The sequence below is a fragment of the Hyperolius riggenbachi genome, chromosome 1, assembly GCF_040937935.1.
Source record: "Hyperolius riggenbachi isolate aHypRig1 chromosome 1, aHypRig1.pri, whole genome shotgun sequence".
Lineage (NCBI taxonomy): Eukaryota > Metazoa > Chordata > Amphibia > Anura > Hyperoliidae > Hyperolius > Hyperolius riggenbachi.
Window position 1 is genome coordinate 550,400,696 of NC_090646.1, and position 25,077 is coordinate 550,425,772.

Genomic DNA, 25,077 nt, shown 5'->3' on the forward strand with positions numbered 1-25,077 from the left:
GTTTTTGGATTAGTTTTCTAAGCGGTAACATGTAAATTGTGAAAAGCAGGGGAGAAAGGATTGAGCCTTGGGGCACCCCATACGTAACTGGTACAGAGGTGGACAGGAAGGGCCCCATAGACACTTTTTGGGTTCTACCACTCAAGAAGGATTGGAACCACTGAAGAACTAAGCCATCAATGCTGCAGGACTCCTGTAGCCTGCTTATCAAGATGTCATGGTCAACTATATCAAAGGCGCAGAAATACTGTATATACACTGCATGTATCAGGGGTACTTGAAATGATGTTACCCACAACAAGGGGTATTATTTTTCTTAACCATGTTCTCCTCCTGGACATAGAGCTACGTCCAGAAGGCCATGTGCACTCCCACGGCTGATCGTGCGCATGCACGTGCGCTCCCGGCCGTGGATCAATAGCCCAGGAATCAATGAATCCCAATTACTGATTCCTCTCCCCCGCAGAAAAAGCGGCAGCTTCTCTCGGAAGCCTTGCTTTTTCTGCCTCCTACGTCCCTCTACGTCCCTGTAAGCATACATGTTACGCTTAGAGTGACGTCATGTAAACAAACCTAAGGTTGCCATCTTGTGGCCAAAAAGTAAATCTACATCTACATTAAAAAAAAAATTAAATAAACATATATTTACATTAAAAAAAATACTATTTACCTCCCACCCTCCCAAAAATACCCAAATAAAATGTTTAATAATAATAAAAAAACAACAACATTGCAATAAAAAAAAATACATAAATATTTACATAAGGGTCCAAACTTTTTAAATATCAATGTAAAGATGAAATATTTATATTCTTTTTTTATTATAAGCTTGTAAATAGTGATGGATGCAAAACGGAAAAAATGCACTTTTATTTCCAAATAAAATATTGTCGCCATACATTGTGATAGGGACATAATTTAAACGGTGTAATAACCGGGACAAATGGGCAAATACAATACGTGGGTTTTAATTATGGAGGCATGTATTATTTTAAAACTATAATGGTCGAAAACTGAGAAATAATGATTTTTTTTCCTTTTTTTCTTATTCTTACTGTTAAAATGCATTTACAGTAAGGTAGCTCTTAGCAAAATGTACCACCCAAAGAAAGCCTAATTGGTGGTGGAAAAAACAAGATGTAGATCAGTTCATTGTGATAAGTAGTGATAAAGTTATAGGCTAATGAATGAGAGGTGAACATTGCTCGGATGCATAAAGTGAAAACGACTGAGGGCTGAAGTGGTTAAAGAAGTACATGCAATAATAACATTGAAAAAGCTGAAGTATACTAGTATACCTTCAATCAGGCTTGTGACATTCACATCCAGAGAGAGGAATCTATGATCATTTTTATCAAATCGAATGAAAATCGGATGCAGAAAAACTGGCTCCAATGAATGCCTATGGGCCTGTTTCCACGAAACGCGATTTTTCTGATGCAGATTTTCCCATAGGCATTCATTGGAGTCAGTTTTTCTGCATCCAATCTGAGTGTAGTGGAAACAGGCCCTTTAACAGGATTAATGCCTCTGTGTGATTGGCTGTTGTGTGCATGTGGCCGGCCACTGATTGGATGCTGTCAGTATTTAAACCTTGGTGTGACAGTAGCATGTTGCCCGCAATAGCTCTAGCTTGCTGGTTGCTGGGGGCTCTGGTTACCTGCTGTTATTATATTGGATTATCTGGACTTTGACCTCTGCTCGTTTACTGGACCTCCCTTGTCTGCTTCCTGAACCGACCTATTGCCTGGATTATCGTTACAACTGTTTGCTGCCTGGTTTGACCTTGGATCCGTTCTTGACCTCTCTTCTGCCTAGCCCTCCTGTACTGTGATATCTCTGTTTACCCGTGTATGATCTTGGACTGTTTCTGGACTCTGCTATTCTGTATCCCTGTCTAGGCCTGGAAGTTGATTTGCTCACCCTGCATTCAGCTCCAATACCTTGCACACTAAAGGCCTGCGTGTAACCGAAGTCGGATAGGTGTTGTCTCTCACCTCTCGGACAGTCTGCTGCATTTTTATTGCATTATGCTCACGTTCACATCTGAATCTTGCATGGCTCCACATATGAAATACAAAAATTCACATACATTTTACACAGAAAGAAATGGTGGAGGATATAATTCAATATGTGAGCCGCTTATGAACATTTGCAAACACTTTCCTTACTTTTCTTTCTTTCCATTCACAAGAAAATGATGCTAAAATGCTGAGGAAGATGTCAGCACAGTATAAATACAAATCAATAATATACAGTAAAGGAATCCGAGAATGCCTTGGCTTTTCCTTTCCTGTGTGCAGTACCTCATTTCATCCAGCAGAGGGTACACAAGTCATGCCACCTGCTACATCCCTCTATAGGAAGGTAACGTCCAATCACAGGGGAGACAGTGGAAACCCTGGAAAGACTCAGCCCTCGTCTCAGCAGAGCGGCCCCACCCCCCCGTCTTTATTCCATAGGTTGGTTGTATAGCCTTGGCAACCCTAGCGTACGCTGTGCGGACTGGGGAACATGCTCAGTGCCCGGCGGGGCAGCGCAGGGGGGCTCCATCCATCTGACTGAGCACCTGCTGTCCCTCCCAGCGCGGCGCCTCCCGGCTGACCAGTGATGGGTTGTTTCTGCGCAGTGCCGGAGGAATTTTATTGTGAAGTTTTGTTGCTGGATGAGTCCAAGTTGCCCCTGACCAGCCAGCAGCATGGCGTGAAGGTAAGAGCAGCAGCAGCAGCAGGCTCGGGGCTTTGTTCTGTGCTGTGGTCCCGGGGAGCTTGCTGGGGATCATCATCAGCAGCAGCAGAACAATGCGAGCCTCCCTTGTAGCTGTCACATCATCACGCCTTCTCTTCTGCCAGACACTCGCTAGAATGGCTCACAAGTTCTGGCAGAGCAGACAATGGCAGTGCACGCCCAGCACTCCACTCTAAAAAGTTGTCCTTCATATAGCATTATATGAATGTAGGCGTTCATGCTGCAACAGATCTCTGACATCACCCCACACCTTCTCTCTGTATTGTGTATTGTTTAGCCAAAAGCTGAGAAAAGCTTTATTTTACTGAAATGACACCCAGGAAAATAGTGCTGTGATGACTGCATGGTATGTCATTTGCTTTGTTTAGCCTTTGTCACTGCTTAGAGGTGTAAGGACATTCAATGGGGCCCTTGTTGATGGGGGACCCCAGCACTTGATACATGTGAGCACCTTTTTCAATGGATAGAAAAGGATATGGCAGAACTGTCCATTGACATAGGACAGGGGGTAAAGGCAAAGAGGCTAGTTGTTTCTCCATCCATAGAGAGCCGTTATCAAAATCTGTGTATGACAGAAGACTACCGAATACAGCACATACCTATATATCTCCTGTAGGGTCTTGTGACCAGTGATGACACTTCCAGCACATGTGGAATTCCATACTATGGAAGCGGAGTGTACAGAAGAAATTTGACATGCTCACCACAAATACGAACCCCACATCCTGCACCCCACAAGACACAGGGTGAGGAAAATGCAAAACTGACAGTTAAAAGATACCCCCCCACCACCACCTATTTTGCTCCAATTAAAGCCTTGAAGCCTCCTTGACTAAAGCTATGCTCCTAGTATTGGTGCAGATAGCTCTTGAAATTGTCTCATATGAAGTGGTAAAAGGTTTCCATGAACACTGTGGTGTTGGACCAATGTAGGTATACGAGCTGTCAATCTATTTAGGCTCCTATCTCACAAAGTCTGTGTCACAACAGAGAATATCATTGATGTTCCTATGGGGTTTCGATGCAATAATGCACAGACTTCTGTACATGAACCGGACAACACGTGCGTTTACCGTGGCAATGAAGCATACTTACATTGTTATTATTATTTAGTATTTATATAGTGCCATCTTCAGCAGCAAGTGCACAGAGTATATAGTCATGTCACAAACTGTCCCTCAGAGGAGCTCTCAATCTAATCCCTACCATAGTCATGTGTCCATCGTAGTCATTGGACACTTTTTTAGGGGAAGCCAATTAACTTATCTGTATGTTTTTTTGGGTTGTGGGAGGAAACTTGAGTGCCCAGAAGAAACCCAGGGAGACATGGGGAGAATAACTCCATGCGCATAGTACCCGGGCTGGGATTCAAACCAGGGACCCAGTGCTGCAAGGCAAAAGTTCTATCCACTACGCCAATCCACCATGCTGCCCATTGTACTGTATGCTTCACTCCATGGTTGCACCACACATTTTGATGCGGGGTACGACAATGTTATGTTCACTCTCCTCTGTCCTTGCACTGATGATCGTCCCTCTGTTCCCCTCCATAGCTATAAAATGCATCACTAGCCTACAGGCTAGCAATGCATCTGTACTGCATCAGTCCCCGATTTGTCACCCGAGGGATTGCTTCTCAGTCCCATGATGGGCGACAGTAATCACAAGTGTGTACTTATCTTCATGTGGAAAGTCTTCACATAAGGTCTGGAAGTCTGTAATCTACTGGTATTTGGTTTGTTTGCCTTTTGGTTCATTCTAAGTGGGCAGATAGTCCTGTTTTAGCCATGTGACATTACCTTCTATGTGCCGTTGTAGCGGTGTGATATCAGTATGATGTATACATTTCAAAGATGTTCTTGTGAGTTCCTTTCCTCATATTAGAAACAATAAATACATTGTTTCCTTACAGATAGAAGCTAAATGTATCTTTTAGCTGTTGCTAGTTTTCTGGGTAATGAAGCAAGTTTGTAGCTCATTACTCTGATTTTGTTGAGAACAGCCATTTAGGCCTCTTCCACACTGCAAATCACAAATCCGATTTCCCATTCCGATTTGCGATTCCGATTTTCCATGAATGCTAGAAACACAAGAAGAAAAAAGCAGCATGCAGTACCAATTTCAAATTGCAAATCGGAATCGCATGTAAAATCCAGTCAATATCGCAAATCGGAATCGCATGTGGTGTGCAAGAGGCCTAAGGACCACAAGTTGTGTAAATGTGTTTATGGGATCTGTGGTTGAATATTGTATGGTTTGCTGGGGAGTTTCTTAGGGTGGCCGTACACTGATCAGTTTTGGACCTCAGCCGACCAAAAGATCTGATTCTTTTATTGAATCAATTGTAAATCAATTCAAAATTTGTATGTTCCCTCAATGCAACCCAATAGATGCCTACCAAATAATGAAAATAAAACTTGAAGATTAGAGTGCATTTCAGCTACATTTTTATCAAAACAAGATTGATTCCGGGATGGCTCACATTTGTGTCTGTTGGAACCTTAAGGCCCATACCCACAACGCGATTATTGCAAACGATTTTTCATGACAAACGGTTTTCTTTTTTTTTAATGATTACGCAACATAGTTTAATGAAAATTCATTAAACAATGTACAAAACCTTTGCGCAATCCATTTGTTTTTGAACAATTGCCATGTTGGATTGAATTATGGAGGATTGTTCCAATCCTCATTGATTTCCTTGAGGTTTGCATCTATCGTATAAAGGATAGTATACAACGGATACTACTACTTGTTCATTAGCAAAGATCCCTGATCCGTCTGGCCATTGGTACTCAGCTTTAGACAACTCCTTGCAAGTGTTTTCCTGCAAGATATGTGCATTTGTTTGCGATTGAATGTAGATTTTGTTTTTTACAGTAGCCAGTGAAATTCAATGAGGAATCATTGCATGCAAAAAAAGTAGTGTAAGTTGTAACTTTTTTTTTCAGTGCTGTACAGAATTGCAGATAACGACACTGTAGTAAAGCATTACTTGTGTTTCACCTGCGATATCGTGGGTTCAGGTGTGATCCCAGCTTTAGATTTTCTGAACGGGCGCATCATCAGCTTGGTGAAGGGGAGAAGAGGTTGCACGAGGTTTCACTTCCTGATCAGTTTGATGGACAATTGTTTATCTATCAGAAATTGATTCCAGTGTGTAGAGCTCGGATCAATTATACTTTCTGATTGGAAAAAAAATTGATCAGAACGTCTATCGGACATAGTTCAGTCAGTGTATGGCCACCCTTAGTTGCAAAGCTAATCCTTAGAATTTTCCAATTTTGAAGGGTTGTAGGTTTTTTATGGAATATATTTGCTGCACACTATGGGGCTTATACAAGTGTACATTTATTGAGCTGCAGAAATGTACAAATTATAGTTATGCACTCTGATATAGTAAACCTCTGGTTATAGTAAACTCAGTCCCCAGGTCCTGGCCATGTGCCTGTATAAATGATGTATGTAGTAAACTTTTGATATACTGTAGTAAAGTGCTTGGCCATGTCCCTTGAAGTTGTGGATTTTACTGTACTAGCTTCTTGAATTAAAGGATCATGTAGAAGACATGCTAGGCTTTTACTCTGTTGGCTAAAGGCTTGTCAGAACTTGTAGAATACTTCCATTAAATATGAATATAATTAATGGATATTGAATTACACATGTTTAAAGTAAACCTGAGGATGCCATAAAAAAGTTAGCTACTTACCTCTGGATAATCCATAAGCTTCCTATCTCCCCCTGAATCTCATTGTCGATGCGCACGGACACTCTGAACATATCTGATAAGAGCTTGTGCATGGCCTTTTATTCTGTGTCCAAGCGACTCCGTGCTACTGTGCAGGTGTGGCCGTCCATGTGCCTGCGCAGTTTGGCCACGAGGGGAGCACGGCCACGAAGAGGCAGAGGGTCGCGGCCAGTAGCAGAGGGGTGGTACAAATTGAGGAAGCCTCTGGAGCATCCTTCCGGCTTGGAAGGAGGAATCATCAAAGTCACATGAAGCAGACCGCAACCCTGTGACCCTCTCCACTAGCTTTGGTGCTGAACTCCGGTGATCCGGCTTTCCCAATGCAGAAACCCAGATAAGAACACCAACAGTAATAGCTGTTAGGTTGGGAGCTCACTAGGCATGATCGCTAGCGTTGTGGAAAATGCATGCGTTTTTGCACATAATGAAAGTCTATGGGCTGCATAAAAAAATGCATATATGTGCCTTTTACAAGGTGCGTTTTTAAAAATGTACAACTTGTTGCATATGTCTCAAATGCGTGTGAAACGTACATAATGTATTTCAGTGGAGATGCAGAGGAATGCGTTTTTACATGTGTTTTTAATGCGTTTTTTTTTTTTATTAAATAGGGAAACTATTGAAAAAATGCAAACACATACAAAAAATGCACCCAAAAATGTAGAAACACAAAATGCGGAAAATGCATGTTTTTTTGCACTGCCTAGTGTGCTCCTAGCCTCAAGGTTTTCAAGGGCCATCTATATGCAAATATGCACAATAAAGAAAGACATGTGAACTAAAACTGATTGCTGCATTGGGCACTTGAAGAAGAACGCCAGTGAAAAAAAATGTAATAAAAAAGTGCTTCATTTTTACAATAATTATGTATAAATGATTTAGTCAGTGTTTGCCTATTGTAAAATCTTTCCTCTTCCTGATTTACATTCTGACATTTATCACATGGTGACATTTTTACTGCTGGCAGGTGATGTCAGTAGAAGGAAATGCTGCTTGATTTTTTTGGCAGTTGGAAACAGCTGTAAACAGCTATTCCCCACAATGCAATGAGGTTCACAGACAGGAAACTGTCAGGACCATGGTCCTGACATCGCACTGTGGGAGGGGTTTCACCACAATATTAGCCATACAGAGCCCCCTGATGATCCATATGGGAAAGAGGGGGTATAAGGTACTGATTGGAATGAAGTTCAATTCTTGGTTAGGGTTTCTCTTTATGGTCATTGATATGGGCTATTGAAGGTCTTATCTCATGTCTTTATAGGTGGCCCAACTCTTATACCTTCAGCACTGCATTCCTGAACTCTTATCACTGTTTATACTGGTGCTGCTTCCCACACGGCTCCAAAGTTCTGGACTCTTCTCTATGTTTGGCTGTATCGCTGCCATAAGGTGCGTACACACGCACTACAGCCGCCAACGACGGGTCCGTCAGACCCTCCCGCTGGGTGGACTTTCAGGTGACAGTAGCGCGTGTGTAAGGCTGATTCTGAGCTATCCGCCGGGCACTTAGTGGTGATCTGGTGAAAAGAGGGACTCCTGAAAACTAATCATGTAACACAATTCTTTAGTGTAAATAAAAGGCCTATCACATTCTGTACTCAACCTTTTTTTGCTTGCACAGGTGTACTAACATGGCTGTAATCATTTCATCCATAAGAAACAATTGAAGTGCTTTCTTTAAAGTGTGAGTGTATTTACAGTGGAGTGTGCTTGAAGCAGGGGTCTGATCAGTGATGCGGTGTACTTGCATTATTGATTTCAGCCACGTGTTGCTGTCACATCTCCTTCCCCCTGGAATGTACAGTGAATGTTGTTACTCTACTAATACAGTGTGTGCAAGAATAGTGCTCCTTCCTGTTCCATGATAGATGGTTCCTCTCCACTGCTTTACATCTCTGTGCAGATTGTTATCAGTACTTCAGCAATACAGACTAGTCAAGAGACAGCAGTTCTTATTTTTAAACAAACAGCAGCATGTGCTGTTCTTTGGAGAGGTCAGGTGGGATTACAATGTTCTCATTCATTGTTGATTGTGAGACAGCTTAACACATTAGATTTTCATCTAAGACATGGATATTCGCCACCCGTCATTTTGGCACAGGGTGGACCGCATGACAGCTCACCCTGCTGCCGCACAAATTACAAGTAGCGTTAATTACTATTCCCCCTCCGAATTACAATACTGCACAACCATAGACATAACATTTACCTATGGTGGTGCCCAGTTCATGCTCAGCGCAGGGAAGAGCGTGGGTCGAAAGGACCTGCTTCAAAGACGGCCTACAGGATCACTTCAGCTGAGGGTTATATAGTGTGTACAAGGATTAATGTATAGTGTGCAATTCAATTGTCAAAAAGTAGCTGTATTAAAAAAATATATATATTAAAATACTCTCCACTTACTTAAAGGGGAACTTCAGCCTAAACAAACATACTGTCATCAAGTTACATTAGTTATGTTAATTATAATAGATAGGTAATATAATCTCTTACCCACCCTTACCCACCCTGTTTTAAAAGAACAGGCACATGTTTGTGATTCATGGGGGCTGCCATCTTTGTCATGGGGGCAGCCATCTTTTTGGTTGAAAGGAGGTGACAAGGAGCAGGAGACACAGTTCCAACTGTCCTGTGTCCTGATTACCCCTCCCAGCTGCACACCCTGGGCTTCAAATATCACATTCAAATTGTAAAAAAAAAAAATTACACAAAACAGCACAATGAGAACAACAAAATCAGAAATCCCATCATGCTTTGCACAGCATCAGGGGAAAAAAGCCCGGGCAGTTTTCTTCTGTGCAGCTAAAAATGAGACTTGTATAAGAGAAACAAAGTCCTGATGCTGTGAAACTGTTAAAGAAACACCAGGCCTTTCCAGTCCTGCTGAGTCGATTTTTAGTCCGGATGTTCACTTTAAAGGAGATCAGTCCCGAAAATGTAAAATGTGGAAGAAAAACTTCTTTAAAGTGTACCCGAGCCGAAGTTCGGGTACACAAAATCAGATACTTACCTTAAAGGCAGAGGCGTAGCTAAGGAGCTGTGGGCCCCGATGCAAGTTTTACATTGGTGCCCCCCATGCACTCTATACATAACAATTGATATGACGCACCAAAACCTGCCAATGGCAACTACAGTGTCTGAGGTGCTAGAAGGGGATGTGGAACAGTTTGTTAATTATTACCACTATTCAAAGTATCTATAGAAGTCATTATTACCAGCACAGGACCAATAAAGAGCTAATACTGTAGTTGAGGGAGGGCCCTTTGGGGCCCCTCTGGCCCAAGGGCCCCGATGTGGTGGCTACCTCTGCAACCCCTATTGCTACGCCCCTGCTTTAAGGGAACCTGAAGCAAGTACAATTATTTAAAATAATCACATGACGTAGCTGCAAATGAATATTACATACTTACCTCACCATCAGTTCCTCTCAGAAGCTCACCATTTCCTTTGTACCGTGATCTCTTCCAGTTCTGACAATATTTTGTCAGAGCTGAAATATACCAGTTGCTGTCAGTTATATATCAGCAGCTGTCAGTTACAACTGAATGTGCAAGGTAATGTCCATGTTTCCCTATGGCTCAAGTGGGTGATATTACAGTTTAACAGTGTGCTGACCAGGAAGCTGTTATGGGGTAATGGCTATTTTTAAAATGGAGGACGGAGAATCCCATTGATCACAGTGGACAAATAGGATGCAGGAGAGGAGAAAGAGATTGAGGAGTAGACTACACAAGAGGTAAGTATGACCTGTGTATGGTTATTTCGACTTTTTTATTTTCAGTTCAGGTTCTCTTTAAAGAGGAGCTGTCAGTTATACTGTGTCAGAAAAACAAACAAACACATATATAAGTAGATAAATACTTGCTCTACTTACATAACACATGGAACGTAGGTAGTCAGTAGATGGTATAATCCTGATTAAAAGTACTGTATTTACTGATGACTAACAAGTGCTTCACTGCTCATTATACTGTATACTGTGTTGTATAGGCATTACCATATGTGAGCATTTTCCATGAAGAGATGGACTAGTCCAAAACCTGTCAGATCTGCCATGATTTTTCTTTCTACTGTAAAGGTGGCAGCATAAGTTACAATTTCTCTTTTTTTAATATTATTTTGAAGAAATTGTTCGATTTAACACACACCTGTGTTCAAGATTGCTGCAACTTCAGGAAAAAAAAGATTGTAAACGTCCTAAAAAAAGTTGGTTGGTTATTAAACCCACCCGCAAGGCAACCTTGCACTTAGTAATCAACTTTTGATCACTTTGCATTTTCATAGAGCTACATTTCCCACTCTGACATTCATCACTATTTTCCATCTCTGTACATCGGTCAATATCTCATGCCATCATCATTTACTGTTACAATTACCACTGAACACCACATTGCTGCCTACACCACTGCATTCACCACACTTTATTTTGCTACAAACACTTAATGATTTCTGTTTATTCATTACATAAATAAACCAAGTACAATACAGTTACATACTAAGATAATTCTACAAAAAACAAAAACACAATTCCATATATATTTTTGCACTACATACCATAACTAACATACTTTTCCCATCTTTTCACTATATACAGTACATAAAGCTGAGTCCCTAGTATCAGGATTGAGCAACCAGCCGAAAAAGCACTCCCCCCCTCCCCCTCCTTCAGGATAGAATACTCACCGAGCCCCATAGCTCCTCACAGCTTTCCCACATCCTTTGTGCATGGCTCCTGGAGTGTCACGTGACACCTGGAGCCATGCACGGATGTCGGAAGCCGTTAGGAGCCCGCTAAGAGCTACAGGGCATTGCTGGAGGCTCAGTGAGTATTTTAAGGCCGGAAACAACCCCCCCCCCCCTCCCCAAAAGCCCTCGTTATCCCCTCAGGTATGGCCGGTTAGTTGAGATTTCCAGTTGCCTGAGTTCCGTATAATGGGGACTTTGAGATATATACAGTGGAATGCGAAAGTTTGGGCAACCTTGTTAACGTCATGATTTTCCTGTATAAATCGTTGGTTGTTACAATAAATGTCAGTTAAATATATCATATAGGAGACACCCACAGTGATATTTGAGAAGTGAAATGAAGTTTATTGGAATTACAGAAAGTGTGCAATAATTGTTTAAACAAAATTAGGCTGGTGCATAAAAAAAGAAATGAAATCAATATTTAGTAGATCCTCTTTTTGCAGAAATTACAGCCTCTAAACGCTTCCTGTAGGTTCCAATGAGAGTCTGGATTCCGGTTGAAGGTATTTTGGACCATTACTCTTTACAAAACCTCTCTAGTTCATTCAGGTTTGATGGCTTCCGAGCATGGACAGCTCTCTTTCTCTCTCATACCACAGATTTTCAATTATATTCAGGTCTGGGGACTGAGATGGCCATTCCAGAATGTTGTACTTGTTCCTCTGCATGATTGCCTTAGTGGATATTGAGCAGTGTTTAGGGTCGTTATCTTGTTGAAAGATCCAGCCTCAGCGCAGTTTCAGCTTTGTCACTGATTCCTGGAAATTGGTCTCCGGAATCTGCTGACACTGAGTGGAATCCATGCGTCCCTCAACTTTGACAAGATTCATAGTCCCTGCACTGGTCACACAGCCCCAGAGCATGATGGAACCACCACCATATTTTACTGTAGATAGCAGGTGTTTTCTTGGAATGCTGTGTTATTTTTCCTCCACGCCCCTTGTTATGCCCAAAGATCTCAATTTTAGTTTCATCAGTCCACAGCACCTTATTCCAAAATGAAGCTGACTTGTCCAAATGTGCTTTAGCATACCTCAAGCGGCTATGTTTGTGCTGTGGGCAGAGAAAAGGCTTCCTCTGCATCACTCTCGCATACATCATCTCCTGGTGTAAAGTGCGCCGAATGGTTGAACGATGCACAGTGACTCCATCTGCAGCAAGATGATGTTGTAGGTCTTTGGTGCTGGTCTGTGGGTTGACTCTGACTGTTCTCACCATTCGTCGCTTCTGTCTATCCGTGATTTTTCTTGGTCTGCCACTTCGAGCCTTAACTTGAACTGAGCCTGTGGTTTTCCATTTTCTCAATATGTTCCTAACTGTGGAAACAGACAACTGAAATCTCTGAGACAGCTTTCTGTATTCTTCCCCTAAACCATGATGGTGAACAGTCTTTGTCTTCAGGTCATTTGAGAGTTGTTTTGAGACCCCCATGGTGCTACTCTTCAGAGAAAATGAAAAGAGGAGGGAACCTTACAATTGAACCCTTTAAATACTCCTTCTCATAATTGGATTCACCTGTGTATGTAGGTCTGGGGTCACTGAGCTTACCAAGCCAATTTAAAGTTCCAATAATTAGTTCTAAAGGTTTTGGAATCAATAAAATGACAACAGTGCCCAAATTTATGCACCTGCCTAATTTTATTTAAACAATTATTGCGCACTTTCTGTAAACCCAATAAACTTCATTTCACTTCTCAAATATAACTGTGTGTGTCTCCTATAGGATATATTTAAAGGGGAACTTCAGCCTAAACAAACATACTGTCATTAAGTTACATGAGTTATGTTAATTAGAATAGATAGGTAATATAATTTTTTACCCACCCTGTTTTAAAAGAACAGGCAAATGTTTGTGATTCATGGGGGCTGCCATCTTTGTCATGGAGGCAGCCATGTTTTTGGTTGAAAGGAGGTGACAAGGAGCAGGAGACACAGTTCCAACTGTCCTGTGTCCTGATTATCCCTCCCAGCGGCACACGCTAGGCTTCAAATGTCAAATTCAAAATGTACAAAAAAAAATTTTGCACCAAAACAGCAGAACGAGAGCAACAACATCAGAAATCCCATCATGCTTTGCACAGCATAAGGGGAAAAAAGCCCGGGCAGTTTTCTTCTGTGCAGCTAAAAATGAGGCTTGGATAAGAGAAACAAAGTTCTGATGCGGTGATACTGTTAAAGAAACACCAGGCCTTTTCAGTGCTGCTGAGTCGATTTTTAGTCCGGAGGTTCACTTTAACTGACATTTTTTTATTGTAACAACCAACGATTTATACAAGAAAATTATGACGATTAACAAAGTTGCCCAAACTTTCGCATCCCACTGTGTGTGTGTGTGTGTATGTATATATATATATATATATATATATATATATATATATATATATATATATATATATATATATATATATATATGTGTGTATATGTATATATATATATATATATGTGTGTATATGTATATATATATAATATATATATATTATATATACTGTTTGTGTAAGTAATTTGTGGGATAAATGTGTGTTCCAGTTAAATGCAACACAAATTTCCTATGCACTATGTGTGCCTAAATGTACTATACCTATGAGGTAGGTCCTCTGCTGGCCGAACAGCATGCCTGTACAGGGCTTGTTCTCAAAGTGCCGCCCAAAACAATCAGAATCTATTGCTTGGGGTGACACATTTTTTTTATTTTTTGTCATATGCCAGTTGCTGCTTACAATCTATGCCATTCCTCTAACAAAAAAATCAACAAGTGTTCCCTATTGCCTACCATCCCTACCGGGCTCCAAGCACTGTCATTTTCTGCAGTATTGCAGGTAAATCAGAAAATAACACATTTTGGGAAGATAAAGGCTTTAAGATATTGATGGTTGCATTTTTAGCACAGCTTGCAAAATCATCCTAAACTGCTGTCTAAGCTGTCGGCAGCAGGTGAGATAATATTTATACACATCAGGGTACTTCTCGTTTGGGAAAGGCTGCTTGTCTTGACATATGCTTCACACCTCTGCGGCCTTTGGCATGGTTTTGCTTCTGCTGGTGTTAGATGTAATTTCCTCATGACTGTCAGACAATAGAACCCGCCTCCCTGGACTCTTTCTGTTTTATTATATTCAGGAGTTGTTTGACAAGTATGTGTCAGCGAGTGGAAATCACCCGCAGGGGAAGCAGAATAGCTTGCTACGGTCTTGCACATGTGTTCCTGTGTACAGGGTGATTACAGCTCTTTTGCATGTAAGTTTACTTATGATGATTTACAGGAGGATGCTATAGGATAGGCACGCAATATTAACATAATAAAGGTATCTTATCACTTTTTTTCTCTGTAGGACTACAAATGTTTGACCATGGTTGCCATAGTATCAGTACCTGGAAAGTTACATCATTTTTAGCAGCTGAAGTTAGTAGCACCCAGCTTGAGGTGCACTCAGCTGACTGCCATTGAGCAATCTGATACTGTATCACTATCACAGTGGAGGGCCACTTACTGGAGTAAAGCCAGTTAAGGTGCCCATACACTGGCCAATGTTCCCAGATTTGATTGCTCTGATAGAATCTGCCAGAAATAAAACAAACACAAAACATTTATATCGCGCTTTTCTCCTGGCGGACTCAAAGCGCCAGAGCTGCAGCCACTAGGACGCGCTCTATAGGCAGTAGCAGTGTTAGGGATTCTTGCTCAAGGTCTCCTACTGAATAGGTGCTGGCTTACTGAACAGGAGAAGTCGAGATTCAAACCCTGGTCTCCTGTGTCAGAGGCAGAGCCCTTAACCATTACACCATCCAGCCAAATCAAATCGAACCCAACATGTCCACCCCATTGTAATAGTAGTAGTTCAACAACGTATAGCCTTGTACTGCATTGAGCAGTGCTGCTCTGTGATTTGATTGATGTTCAATAGATTTTGTGCTGCTCTGCTGCTATTTGCAGTATGTGGATGGAATAGATCCCCCCTCGGATCAGAGCCTCTAGTCATGTGACTATTGGCTGGCCCTTCCACCAATGTGGTCTATCAGGCTGCCTTGTACACCATTTAGAAACCTAAATATGCCTCCTGCCATAAAACCTTTAAAGAGACTCCGTAACAAAAATTGCATCCTGTTTTTTATCATCCTACAAGTTCCAAAAGCTATTCTAATGTGTTCTGGCTAACTGCAGCTCTTTATACTATCACTGTCTCTGTAATAAATCAATGTATCTTTCCCCTGTCAGACTTGTCGGCCTGTGTCTGGAAGGCTGCCAAGTTCTTCAGTGTTGTGGCTCTGCTATGAACTCAACCTTCCAGGCCCCTCTCTGCACACTGCCTGTGTGTTATTTAGATTAGAGCAGCTTCTCTCTTCTCTCCTATCTTTTACAAGCTGGATAAATCGTCCTCTGAGCTGGCTGGGCTTTCACATACTGAGGATTTACAAACAAGGGCAAAGCTGTTTGCAGGAAGAAAAGAGCAGCCTGAAACTTCAGTGCATGGGGGAAAGAAACACACAAATGATCTCTTGAGATTCAAAAGGAATACATCCATACAGCCTGCTTGTGTATGGATGTATTTTTCTATGTGTGGACATACTGTACATCAACCTACTTCCTGTTTTGGTGGCCATTTTGTTTGTTTACAAACAAACTTTTTAAAACTGTTTTTAACCACTTTTAATGCGGCGAGGAGCAGCGAAATTGTGTCAGAGGGTAATAGGAGATGTCCCCTAACGCACTGGTATGTTTACTTTTGAGCGATTTTAACAATACAGATTCTCTTTAAGACAGGTGTGGCGGTGTGCATTTGGCCTGCACACACAAAGTTTACCGGGGTATAGTAAATATACACCCACATGTATACATGAGTAAGTGGAACTTTGTGGTTAACAGGAAGTAGATTTGACCAGTTTTAAGACCAAGACTCTGGCTACAGGAAATGACAGACTGGAAAATCTAAGGCTGCGTACACCTATCAATGCATGTCACCCGGCATCAGGACCCGATCCCCCTGGGCGACATCGCTGGGTCGGGCTGCACACATGCGTGTCAGCTGTGTAGCTGATGATGCGGTGTTGCTATGCGGGGGGCGATGGAGATATGACGAGCAATGCATGTGTGACATCATGCAGCGGCTGGGGAAGCAGCGCGAACAATGTGATCGGTGTCATTAGGGTTTGAGTAGATGCACCCGGCAGATCGCTCGCAGGTTAGTGGTCAGGGAGGGCCGTACACACACACCTGAATGTCGGCTGTGTTGGTCGTTATTGGCTGACTTAAAGTGGACCTGAACTTTTGCACAGGACAGAAGGAAAACAGAGAAGCTGTGTCAGTTGACTGCCATGACAGAGATTTGAAAGCACAAAATGTTAACAATATGTCTGCTTCCATGAAAGCTGGAAGTAGATACACTGCAGATTTATTTCAGGATTTGTATCAGCTGCAGGGTTATTATGCTGTTGCATATCTTTCAGGAAGTCCTGAGTTCAGGTCTGCTTTAAGTCAGGCGTGCGTACGAGGCTTAAGATTAGTCTTAGACTAAGACTAAAGCTAGAAGTCTTAAGAAGTTAAGGTTAACCTTTAAAGAGACTCTGTAACAACAAAAACCTCCCCTGGGGGGTACTCACCTCGGGTGGGGGAAGCCTCCGGATCCTAATGAGGCTTCCCACGCCGTCCTCTGTCCCACGGGGGTCTCGCTGCAGCCCTCCGAACAGCCGGCGACAGAGCCGACTGTAGCTTCAATGTTTACCTTTGCTGGCTCCAGCCGGGGCGCTGTGGCGGCTTTCGGCACGGAAATAGACGGAAATACCCGATCTCCGTTGGGTCCGCTCTACTGCGCAGGCGCCGGAAACTTGCGCCTGCGCAGTAGAGCAGACCCGACGGCGATCGGGTATTTCCGCCTACTTCGGAGCCGACAGCCGTCAGAGTGCCTGCGCAGGAGCCAGGAAGGTAAATATTACGTCACCGTTGCACGGAGGGCTGCAGCGAGACCCCTGACGGATGGAGGACGGTGTGGGAAGCCTCATTAGGATCCGGAGGCTTCCCCCACCCGAGGTAAGTACCCCCCAGGGGACGTTTTGTCGTTACAGTTCCTCTTTAAGTTTAGGTCTTAAGTGATCCTGAGCCGAAGCTTGGGATCAAAACCACATATATACCTTAAAAGAGGGAAGCCTCAGGATCCTATTGAGGCTTCCCTCGCTACTGTATAGGTCTCTATAGCATAGCGCGGCCCCTTCACATTGGGGCTGCGCAGCTCTTCTTCCGGAAGCGGGTCCATACAGTAGCTGCGCATGTATGGGTGGACTTGGTCGGCTATTGTGCGGCCACGCTGGAGCAGGAAGAGCTGCATGGCCTCGTTAGCATTAGTGACAGTGCATTGCCGCCAATCTTCCGCGGGCCACGCTCAGCAACGGGGGACATCAGAGCAGGGAGGGAAGCCTCAATAGGATCCTGAGGCTTCCCTCTCTTTAGGAAAGTATCTAATTCTGTGTACCCGAGGCTCGGGTGCTCTTTAAAGTTTAGTCTAAAGTTTTGGTCTTAGCCTTTCTCTTAGATGAAGACTTTCTTTAGACTGAGGTCTAAGGTATGAGTAAATTCACAGCAGCAGCAAGCACAGCTACACAAAGTTTTTCAGGTTGTAAAGTTCACTCAAAGAAAGAAGCTAGCGATTGCGATTCAGCAAAAGTGCTAAATTTCCCGGCGATTACCCGACGTTTGCGATCGCGATTTTGCTATGCACTGCATAGCAAAATCGCGGCAATAATCGTTCCGATGCGCGTTCGCGTCAGTGTCAAAAACGAATCGCGGTAGTGGAAATAACCTACCGCGATTCCTATGTTATTTAGCAAACCCTAGCGATTGTAAAATCGATAGCGGTTTGCGATTTTGCGATTCAGCTAGCGCAAACGCGCTAGTGGAAAAGGGCCCTAACTGATGGCTAACACGGTACAATACTCCACTGCTGCTGTGGTAAATGTTCACTCGCAAAGGTAATGGTTATAATGAAACTAATCAACATGATTGTGTTTAGAATTTCCCCTTGATTCATTTTAGATTTAGTTGAGCTTGAAAGTGGTATTGGTAAGTCCCCGATAATGTCCCCTCTTACTGCTGGTAGATGAAGGGTGCATTTTCTGCACAGTTTTAGAGGACTGTGAAGAATAAAACATCCAGTTAAATGGAACACAAATTTCCTAGCTAATGTTTTACAGTTCCCTGTGTCCATGTAAACACCCGACCTGAAACACCTTTCCTATTAGCGCTTGCTCTGCTGCTCTTATCTCTGTTTACTGAACTAGAACGGAGCAGAAACGTGCACACTGGCCCATTGTCGCTTAGGAATGACTCCGTCTTAATATGAGTCTTAAGTTTCCCTCATAGCTCAGAGCAGAGCATGCTAGTGAGGCTAATAACATCTTAAATTGCATTTCCTTCTGGACAGAACTTGTCTTTCAGAAACACAGTCAAGTGTGGAGTAAATAGAATCTAAAAATAATGCTGTTCAGTTGCCCTGAAAGGTGTGTTATATAGTAATGCTATGTGGATTTCATGTAGGTACGCCTGCGTGTCTTGTGCCATTGTGTCAACTATGCAGTATTGTTTTATTTTTATTTATTTAAATGCAAATTCAGTAAAACAGCTGCTGGGAAAGTGCATTGTGTTTCCTCTGTGAGGCGGCTGCTGATTTGGGCTTTGCCAGGAACAAAGACCTCCACAAATCCAGTCATAAATTAACTAGTGTGTGGAATTGATGTCTCATTGCCAAACTTGATTAGTAATTTCTCTGGAGGCTTTACAGATGAGACCAGCATGGCCTCTCCCACCTGGGACTTTCCATCAAGAGAAAGCAAAATGAATAGGGGTGCCAGTTTTTTATTTTCCTCTTTACCCCAGATGTATGAGAAAGTCATTAGATGTGTAAAGCATTGTAATTCAACACTTATGCAGTCTATTGGGACCAGTTTTGAAAGGTCAAAATCAATATTTTGTCTTTTTGTTTTTCAGTGGATATATTGAATACTTACCTCTTGCCTATTTATCAAGATTCTCTAAGCAGTCTCATTATTCATTTTCATTGCACTTTGACATTTATCTTCATTAGCGCACCATTCCATTCCAAACTTTATACATAGGTGAAAAGAACGAAACTTAAGCAGGTGAATGTAATCATGGGCAGCTAAACAAACAAAAAAAAGCTCACCCTTATACATCCATTTTTGTATAGCTTAATGGCATCAAGAAATGAAAAACACATACAATGGAGTCCCGGTTCGCCGGATCGCAACTAGCCAAGAGTCTCAACCAAACCGGCACAAATCGCTGGCAGTACTCACAGCGGTGAAGGTCAACTTGTTATGCTGTTTGTGGACTCTGCTGTAATTAAAGACTGGATTCCATGACTCCCCCCAATGTTCAATTACTGTATTTTAACGTGTAATACAGTTCATGGTGTGTATATAGAGTGGTGGGTGAAAAGACAGAAAAGGAGAGAGTGCACTTTGTGAATGGAGTCAGATGTAGGCTAAGCCCAAATGGAAAATTCTCACCTGATTTTGAAGGCTGTGGGAACCCTTATGGGTTTCCGGCTGTTTATGCTTGAGTCCCTCTTAAAGTGAACCCGAGGTGAGAGTGATATGGACGCCTTCTAAACAATACTAGTTGCCTGGCAGTCCTGCTGATCTATTTGGCTGCAGTAGTGAAATGAATTACACCAGAAACTAGCATGCAGCTAATCTTGTCAGTTCTGACAATATTGTCAGAAACCCCCGACCTGCTGCATGCTTGTTCAGGGTCTAGGGTTGAAATTATTAGAGGCAGAGGACCAGTAGGGCTGCCAGGCAACTGGTATTACTTAAAAGGAAATAAATGTGGCAGCCTCCATATTATTCTCACATCGAGTTACCTTTAAGCCGGGGACCTGGCTTGTTATAGTTTCCACTAGGTCGTTTCGGGTGCACTATGTTGGAACAGGTGAATGTCAGATTAGTTCCGATCTATGCGGGAGTGCCCTCAGTCGGTACAAGCTGGGTTCCCTGGCTATGCGTGTCCTTACAGTAGTCGCAACCTGTAAAGCAAAGTGGGGTTGGCTGCAATGATAAACGAGACTGTGTTTTGTACGGTTAGGAAGGTTTATTGCAATGCTTTTCCCAGGGGATCACCCCTGCTTTATCAAGCATGGATTAGATTAATAATATAGTACATGCAAACATTTACATAGTTTTTTGAAATTCCCTCCCTTTTGGCTTATTGGACCCGTGACCCAAGAGGTGGATGGTGTGTAGACCAATGGGTTAGGGAGGAGGGTGGAGCTATTCCGATAGAGGTGCAGGATTGGGATAATGTCATAAAAGTGTTGGGCTGCTGGTTCTTTGTAAGTTATTAAAAGGAAATGTCAAACTGCAGTTTTTAGGTTTAACAAGTGTATTGAACACTAATGATAAGGAAGGCAATTGAGGGTTGGGGTATTGTGTGATGAGCCTAAAAGGTTGCACATCATATGATCGTGCTGAGTGGATCGCATGGCATGCAATGCAATTGGCACCTAGCACTGTAAAGCTATAGGGGCCGTACGTATGGTGCCCAGGATTTTGGTGGGCAGGGAGGGCATGGGGTTTAGATGATGGGTACATTGGATGGCATTGTGCACTTGAAAAGATGGGCAGGGACAGGTGTGTATTGTTCAGGAAGGGGGGGGGCAGGGAAGTGGTATGACTGAGTGAATACTTGTTGCGCCTGGAGGGGAGGAGCTATTGGTTGGTGGGGCAGAGGAGAAAGATGCAAGAGGAGAGTGAGGTGCATTTGCATTTGAAATAGTGAATAATTCTTGCAGGAGGTAGGTTATGGAGAAATGAGAGTGCTAATGAATATTGGAGGGTAATGGGGGGAGGGATAGGTTGAGCTGGATGAAGGGAGACGATGCATAGTGGTTGCATTTGAAAATATTGCATAATTGTTTCAGGAGGTAGGTTAAGGAGAAAGGAGAGTGCTAATGACTAGTGGAGGATAATGGGGTGGGTGGTGGGATAGGTTGGGCGGGATGAAGGGAGGGGAGAGGAATCAAACAAGGGGACTTGTTAACAGATTGATATGGATACATAAAATGGTACATAGATATGCATAATTAATATACCGGTATTACAAATATTATACCCAGTTCTGTGTGGTCATTTTTTTTGAGAGGGAACGGGACTTGGTCACATCACAAGATCTATAAGGACAATATAAAGAAGGGGAGTGGGGGGCTAGCAGGGGAACAAGAATGAGAGAATTCCAACAGGAGCATTGTAATGAAGGGAGTTCTATGGGATACACTGTACTGAGAACTGCACTGGACTATAGAAGAGAACTCTAATAGCATACCTCCCAACATTTTAAAATTAGAAATCGGGACACAGGCCACACCCCTAACCACACCCCCAAGTCACGCCTACAATAAAGATTTTTGAAGATTTTTTTTTTAATATTGATGCCCTTATATTTTTATAATAAATATATCCCTCATACAAACAGCCAGTTGTCCCCAGTATATGTAGCCAGGGATATATGTGCCCAGTATATGTAGCCAGAGGTATATGTCCCCAGTATATGTAGTCAGGGGTATCTGTGCCCAGTATATGTAGTCAGGGGGTATATGTCCCAGTAAATGTAGGCAGGGGTATATGTGCCCAGTATATGTAGCCAGATGCATATGTCCCAGTATATATAGACAGGGGTATATGTGCCCAGTATATGTAGACAGAGGTATATGTGCCCAGTATATGTAGCCAGGGGGATATGTGCCCAGTATATTTAGCCAGGGTGTATATGTCCCAGTATATAGGCAAGTGTATATGTAGCCAGTATATGTAGTCAGGGTTATATGTCCCAGTATATGTAGGCAGGTGTATATGTAGCCAGGTGTATATGTGCCCAGAATAGGTAGCCAGGCCCCCCCCCCCCCAGGAGGGGAGCAGCGCAGAGAAGAGGGAGAGCGGTGACCAGCGATGGAGAAGGTGGGCCATCTCCCCCCCTTCCCTCACCTTAGAGTGCTCTCCCTCCCTCGCTGTCCCCTCCGGAACTAAGTGCGGTGGCTGGAAGAGGGGCGGAACTTACCTTCCGTGACTCTGTCCCGTCTGGTCTCGTCTCGTCGCCGGCGCGGGATGATTTGCCACTACTCTGGTCTGATCCAGACCAGAGCAGCGGCTGCAGAACCAGAACTTCCGGCCGGCGCTTGGAGCGACACGGAAGGTAAGTCCCGCCCGCTGCCAAGTGCCAAACGCCGCCACACTTAGTTTCGGAGGGGAGAGCGAGGGAGGCAGAGCACCCTAAGGTGAGGGTAGGGGGGGAGATGGCCCCCTTCTCCGCCGCTGCCCACAGCTTTCCCTCCACTGCGCTGCTCCCCTCCTGTTATGGGCGGCTGTCAATACTGACAGCCGCCCGGGACTTGGGGGGCTCATACCGGGATAGCGGGAGAGCCCCCCAAAATCGGGAGAATCCCGACGAAAACGGGATGGTTGGGGACTATGCTAATAGGGAAATTCCTATAATGGGGGAGTAGGGCATGCATTGAAGAAGATGGGACATTGTTAGGAATTGATGATGGGATAAACTAAAGAGCTGGGACATACTGGGCAGGCACCGCACCAGAAGACCAACACTTTTTGGATGTGTTCAGTATGTGCCGAGAGCTAAGGGATAGGACTGTTGTACCTAGAAATGGTTTTTAAGCCTATTATTTTGAGGTATACAAAAGCTCAAACCAGACAAACCAGATGTCTGGAATGGATAGCTACACTATGGCATCACTGGTGGGCAGGTCTCTTGCTAAGCCTTTCCTCCTTTAACTGTTATGCTGGAGCTGCTGTTCAGGCTCAGCACCAGGAGGAAGTGATTAAGGAATGGCAGCCCTGATGGTAGCAACAGTTCATATAATGCCAATGTGCTGTTTGCTGACGTGCTATAGCTTTATGTGAATGATGAATTCTAATTAAAGTACCATTTGAATCACATTCAAATTATGGGCCCTGTATTTCTCCAAGCTGTTGGTTGGTTCAGGATCCTTGTATGAAACCAACACAGGATATATAATACACACAAGATTACTGTACATCAGACCTATATCTCCTAAAATGTGCTAGGATCTCTTTCTCTTTTAAAGGTGAATATTCCAGCAAGCACACAGAATGAAAGGCTATGTATGAATCCTTGTCCTTTTCATCCAACATGCACAACTGCTCTTCAGTGCGTTGGGCACATTGCCAGTTATTGCTTCGCTGTAACAGCTTATCTCTGTTGTGTCAGCAAAGGTTGAAAACAACTGTTTGAAATTTTTCAGCCCATCCTGTCTTTGTGACACTGATTTCCCAAGGAGCTTTGTGCTTCATGCTTTGTGAGAGCATTGCACAGTTATGTTGAAATGATTTGTTTCTGTTTCAGAATTTTTATTTTTTTTCTATAGTTGTTATCCAGTGGTCTGGTAAGTAGACAGTCAGAATCATTCTTCTCCTGACATCAATGTAGTACACATAGACATGAAATGCATGTCTACCAATGATACATCGAGAGTTCATACAGACAATCTTGCTATCAGTAGATACTGCTATAAACTGTACAGATGATTGCCAGTTGATGCAGTCCCTGGTGCAACATCCCAACTGTCCCTCTTTTTCGGATTTAGGAACCAGGTCTCTGTGTGCCTCATTGCTCTTTAATTTCCCCCCCTTCCATGCAACAAAATACATATATAGGGCTTGATTCACTAAGACAAATAGCATGCCTTATCAGAGTTAACATGTCTTATCAGAGTTAACACACCTTATTAGAGTAGCATAGCAAGCACTACGAACATATGCCTGCTAATTGGAAATTACGAGAGCTCCACTCGTCCTGCCCTGAGCCCCAGCTTGTCCAATCACTTTAAAAGACATCCCCACACTTTGATTGGCCCAATAGGTTGCCTGTCAAGTAGGCCTGAACGATAAACCGTTTTTGGATCGAAATCGCGATCACGGAATTGACGATTCCGTGATTGCCATAGCGGCGATTTTTATCCCCCTCTTCAGTCAGCCCAGCATTTCCCGCTACCGCTCAGTGCAGCAGCGGTTAGAGGCCACTCAGTGCCAGTACTTTGTCGCCTTAATGGAAGCGGCGCAATCTCTCCCCCAACTTTCGCCTACTAGTGTGCAGCCAATCAGCATAGCAAACTCTGCCCACAGGCTCTCACACTAGCGGCGGCTGTCTCCTCCCAGTACCTCTACATCACTAGCTGGGCGGGCGACAGACTCCGCCCGCTCAGCAGGCAGTCAATCACGATGTGTCACGTGCGGTAGGCTCTGACTCTTGGGGCGGCTCACTTCAAGCAAGACTATTTTGTATTAACGGCAGCAAACTCTGCCCACAGGCTGTCGCTCACTCCTCCCGGCGCTTATACATCATTTTCTGGTCGGACGGCAGACTCCGCCCGCATGCATGTCAATCAAACTGTGTCATGGTCAGCAGACTCCGCCTGCACGCCTGTCTTTCAAGTTGTGTACCGCCTCCGCCTCCATCAGCATGACAATGATGATAACTGCTGTGGTGGGACTGTGGTGATCTATTCTTTTTGCAGCCTGCAAAGCTGCAGTGGGGCACTTTGAATGTGTACAAAATAAGGTGGTATTCATTTCCTTCCTATTCCTTTGTATTTCCTTTATATTCCTTCCTATTCATTGTGAATTTAGTGCTAAGGCTTGATTTAAAGAAAATCGTGAATCGAATCGAAATCGCAATTTCTGACAGAAATCGTGCGATTCAATCTTTTCCTAAAATCGTTCAGGCCTACTGTCAAGTTTCCTGTCAAGTTACAGGCAGCCTATTGGGGCAATCAAAGTGTGGGGATAATGTC

At 43.3% G+C, this 25,077-nt stretch overlaps 1 protein-coding gene across 2 annotated transcripts in view; it reads left to right on the forward strand.

Moving 5' to 3' along the window:
- Positions 1–2,443: 2,443 nt before the first annotated feature.
- Positions 2,444–25,077, forward strand: part of EPB41L4A (erythrocyte membrane protein band 4.1 like 4A) — a 327,406-nt gene continuing 304,772 nt past the window's right edge. The window contains exon 1 of one of the 2 annotated variants that reach the window (XM_068247351.1): positions 2,444–2,709. In XM_068247351.1, the coding sequence (XP_068103452.1) occupies positions 2,611–2,709 (99 nt within the window). In that variant the 5' untranslated portion in view covers positions 2,444–2,610. The remainder of the gene's footprint in view (positions 2,710–25,077) is intronic. The other variant, XM_068247350.1, reaches the window with a different exon arrangement.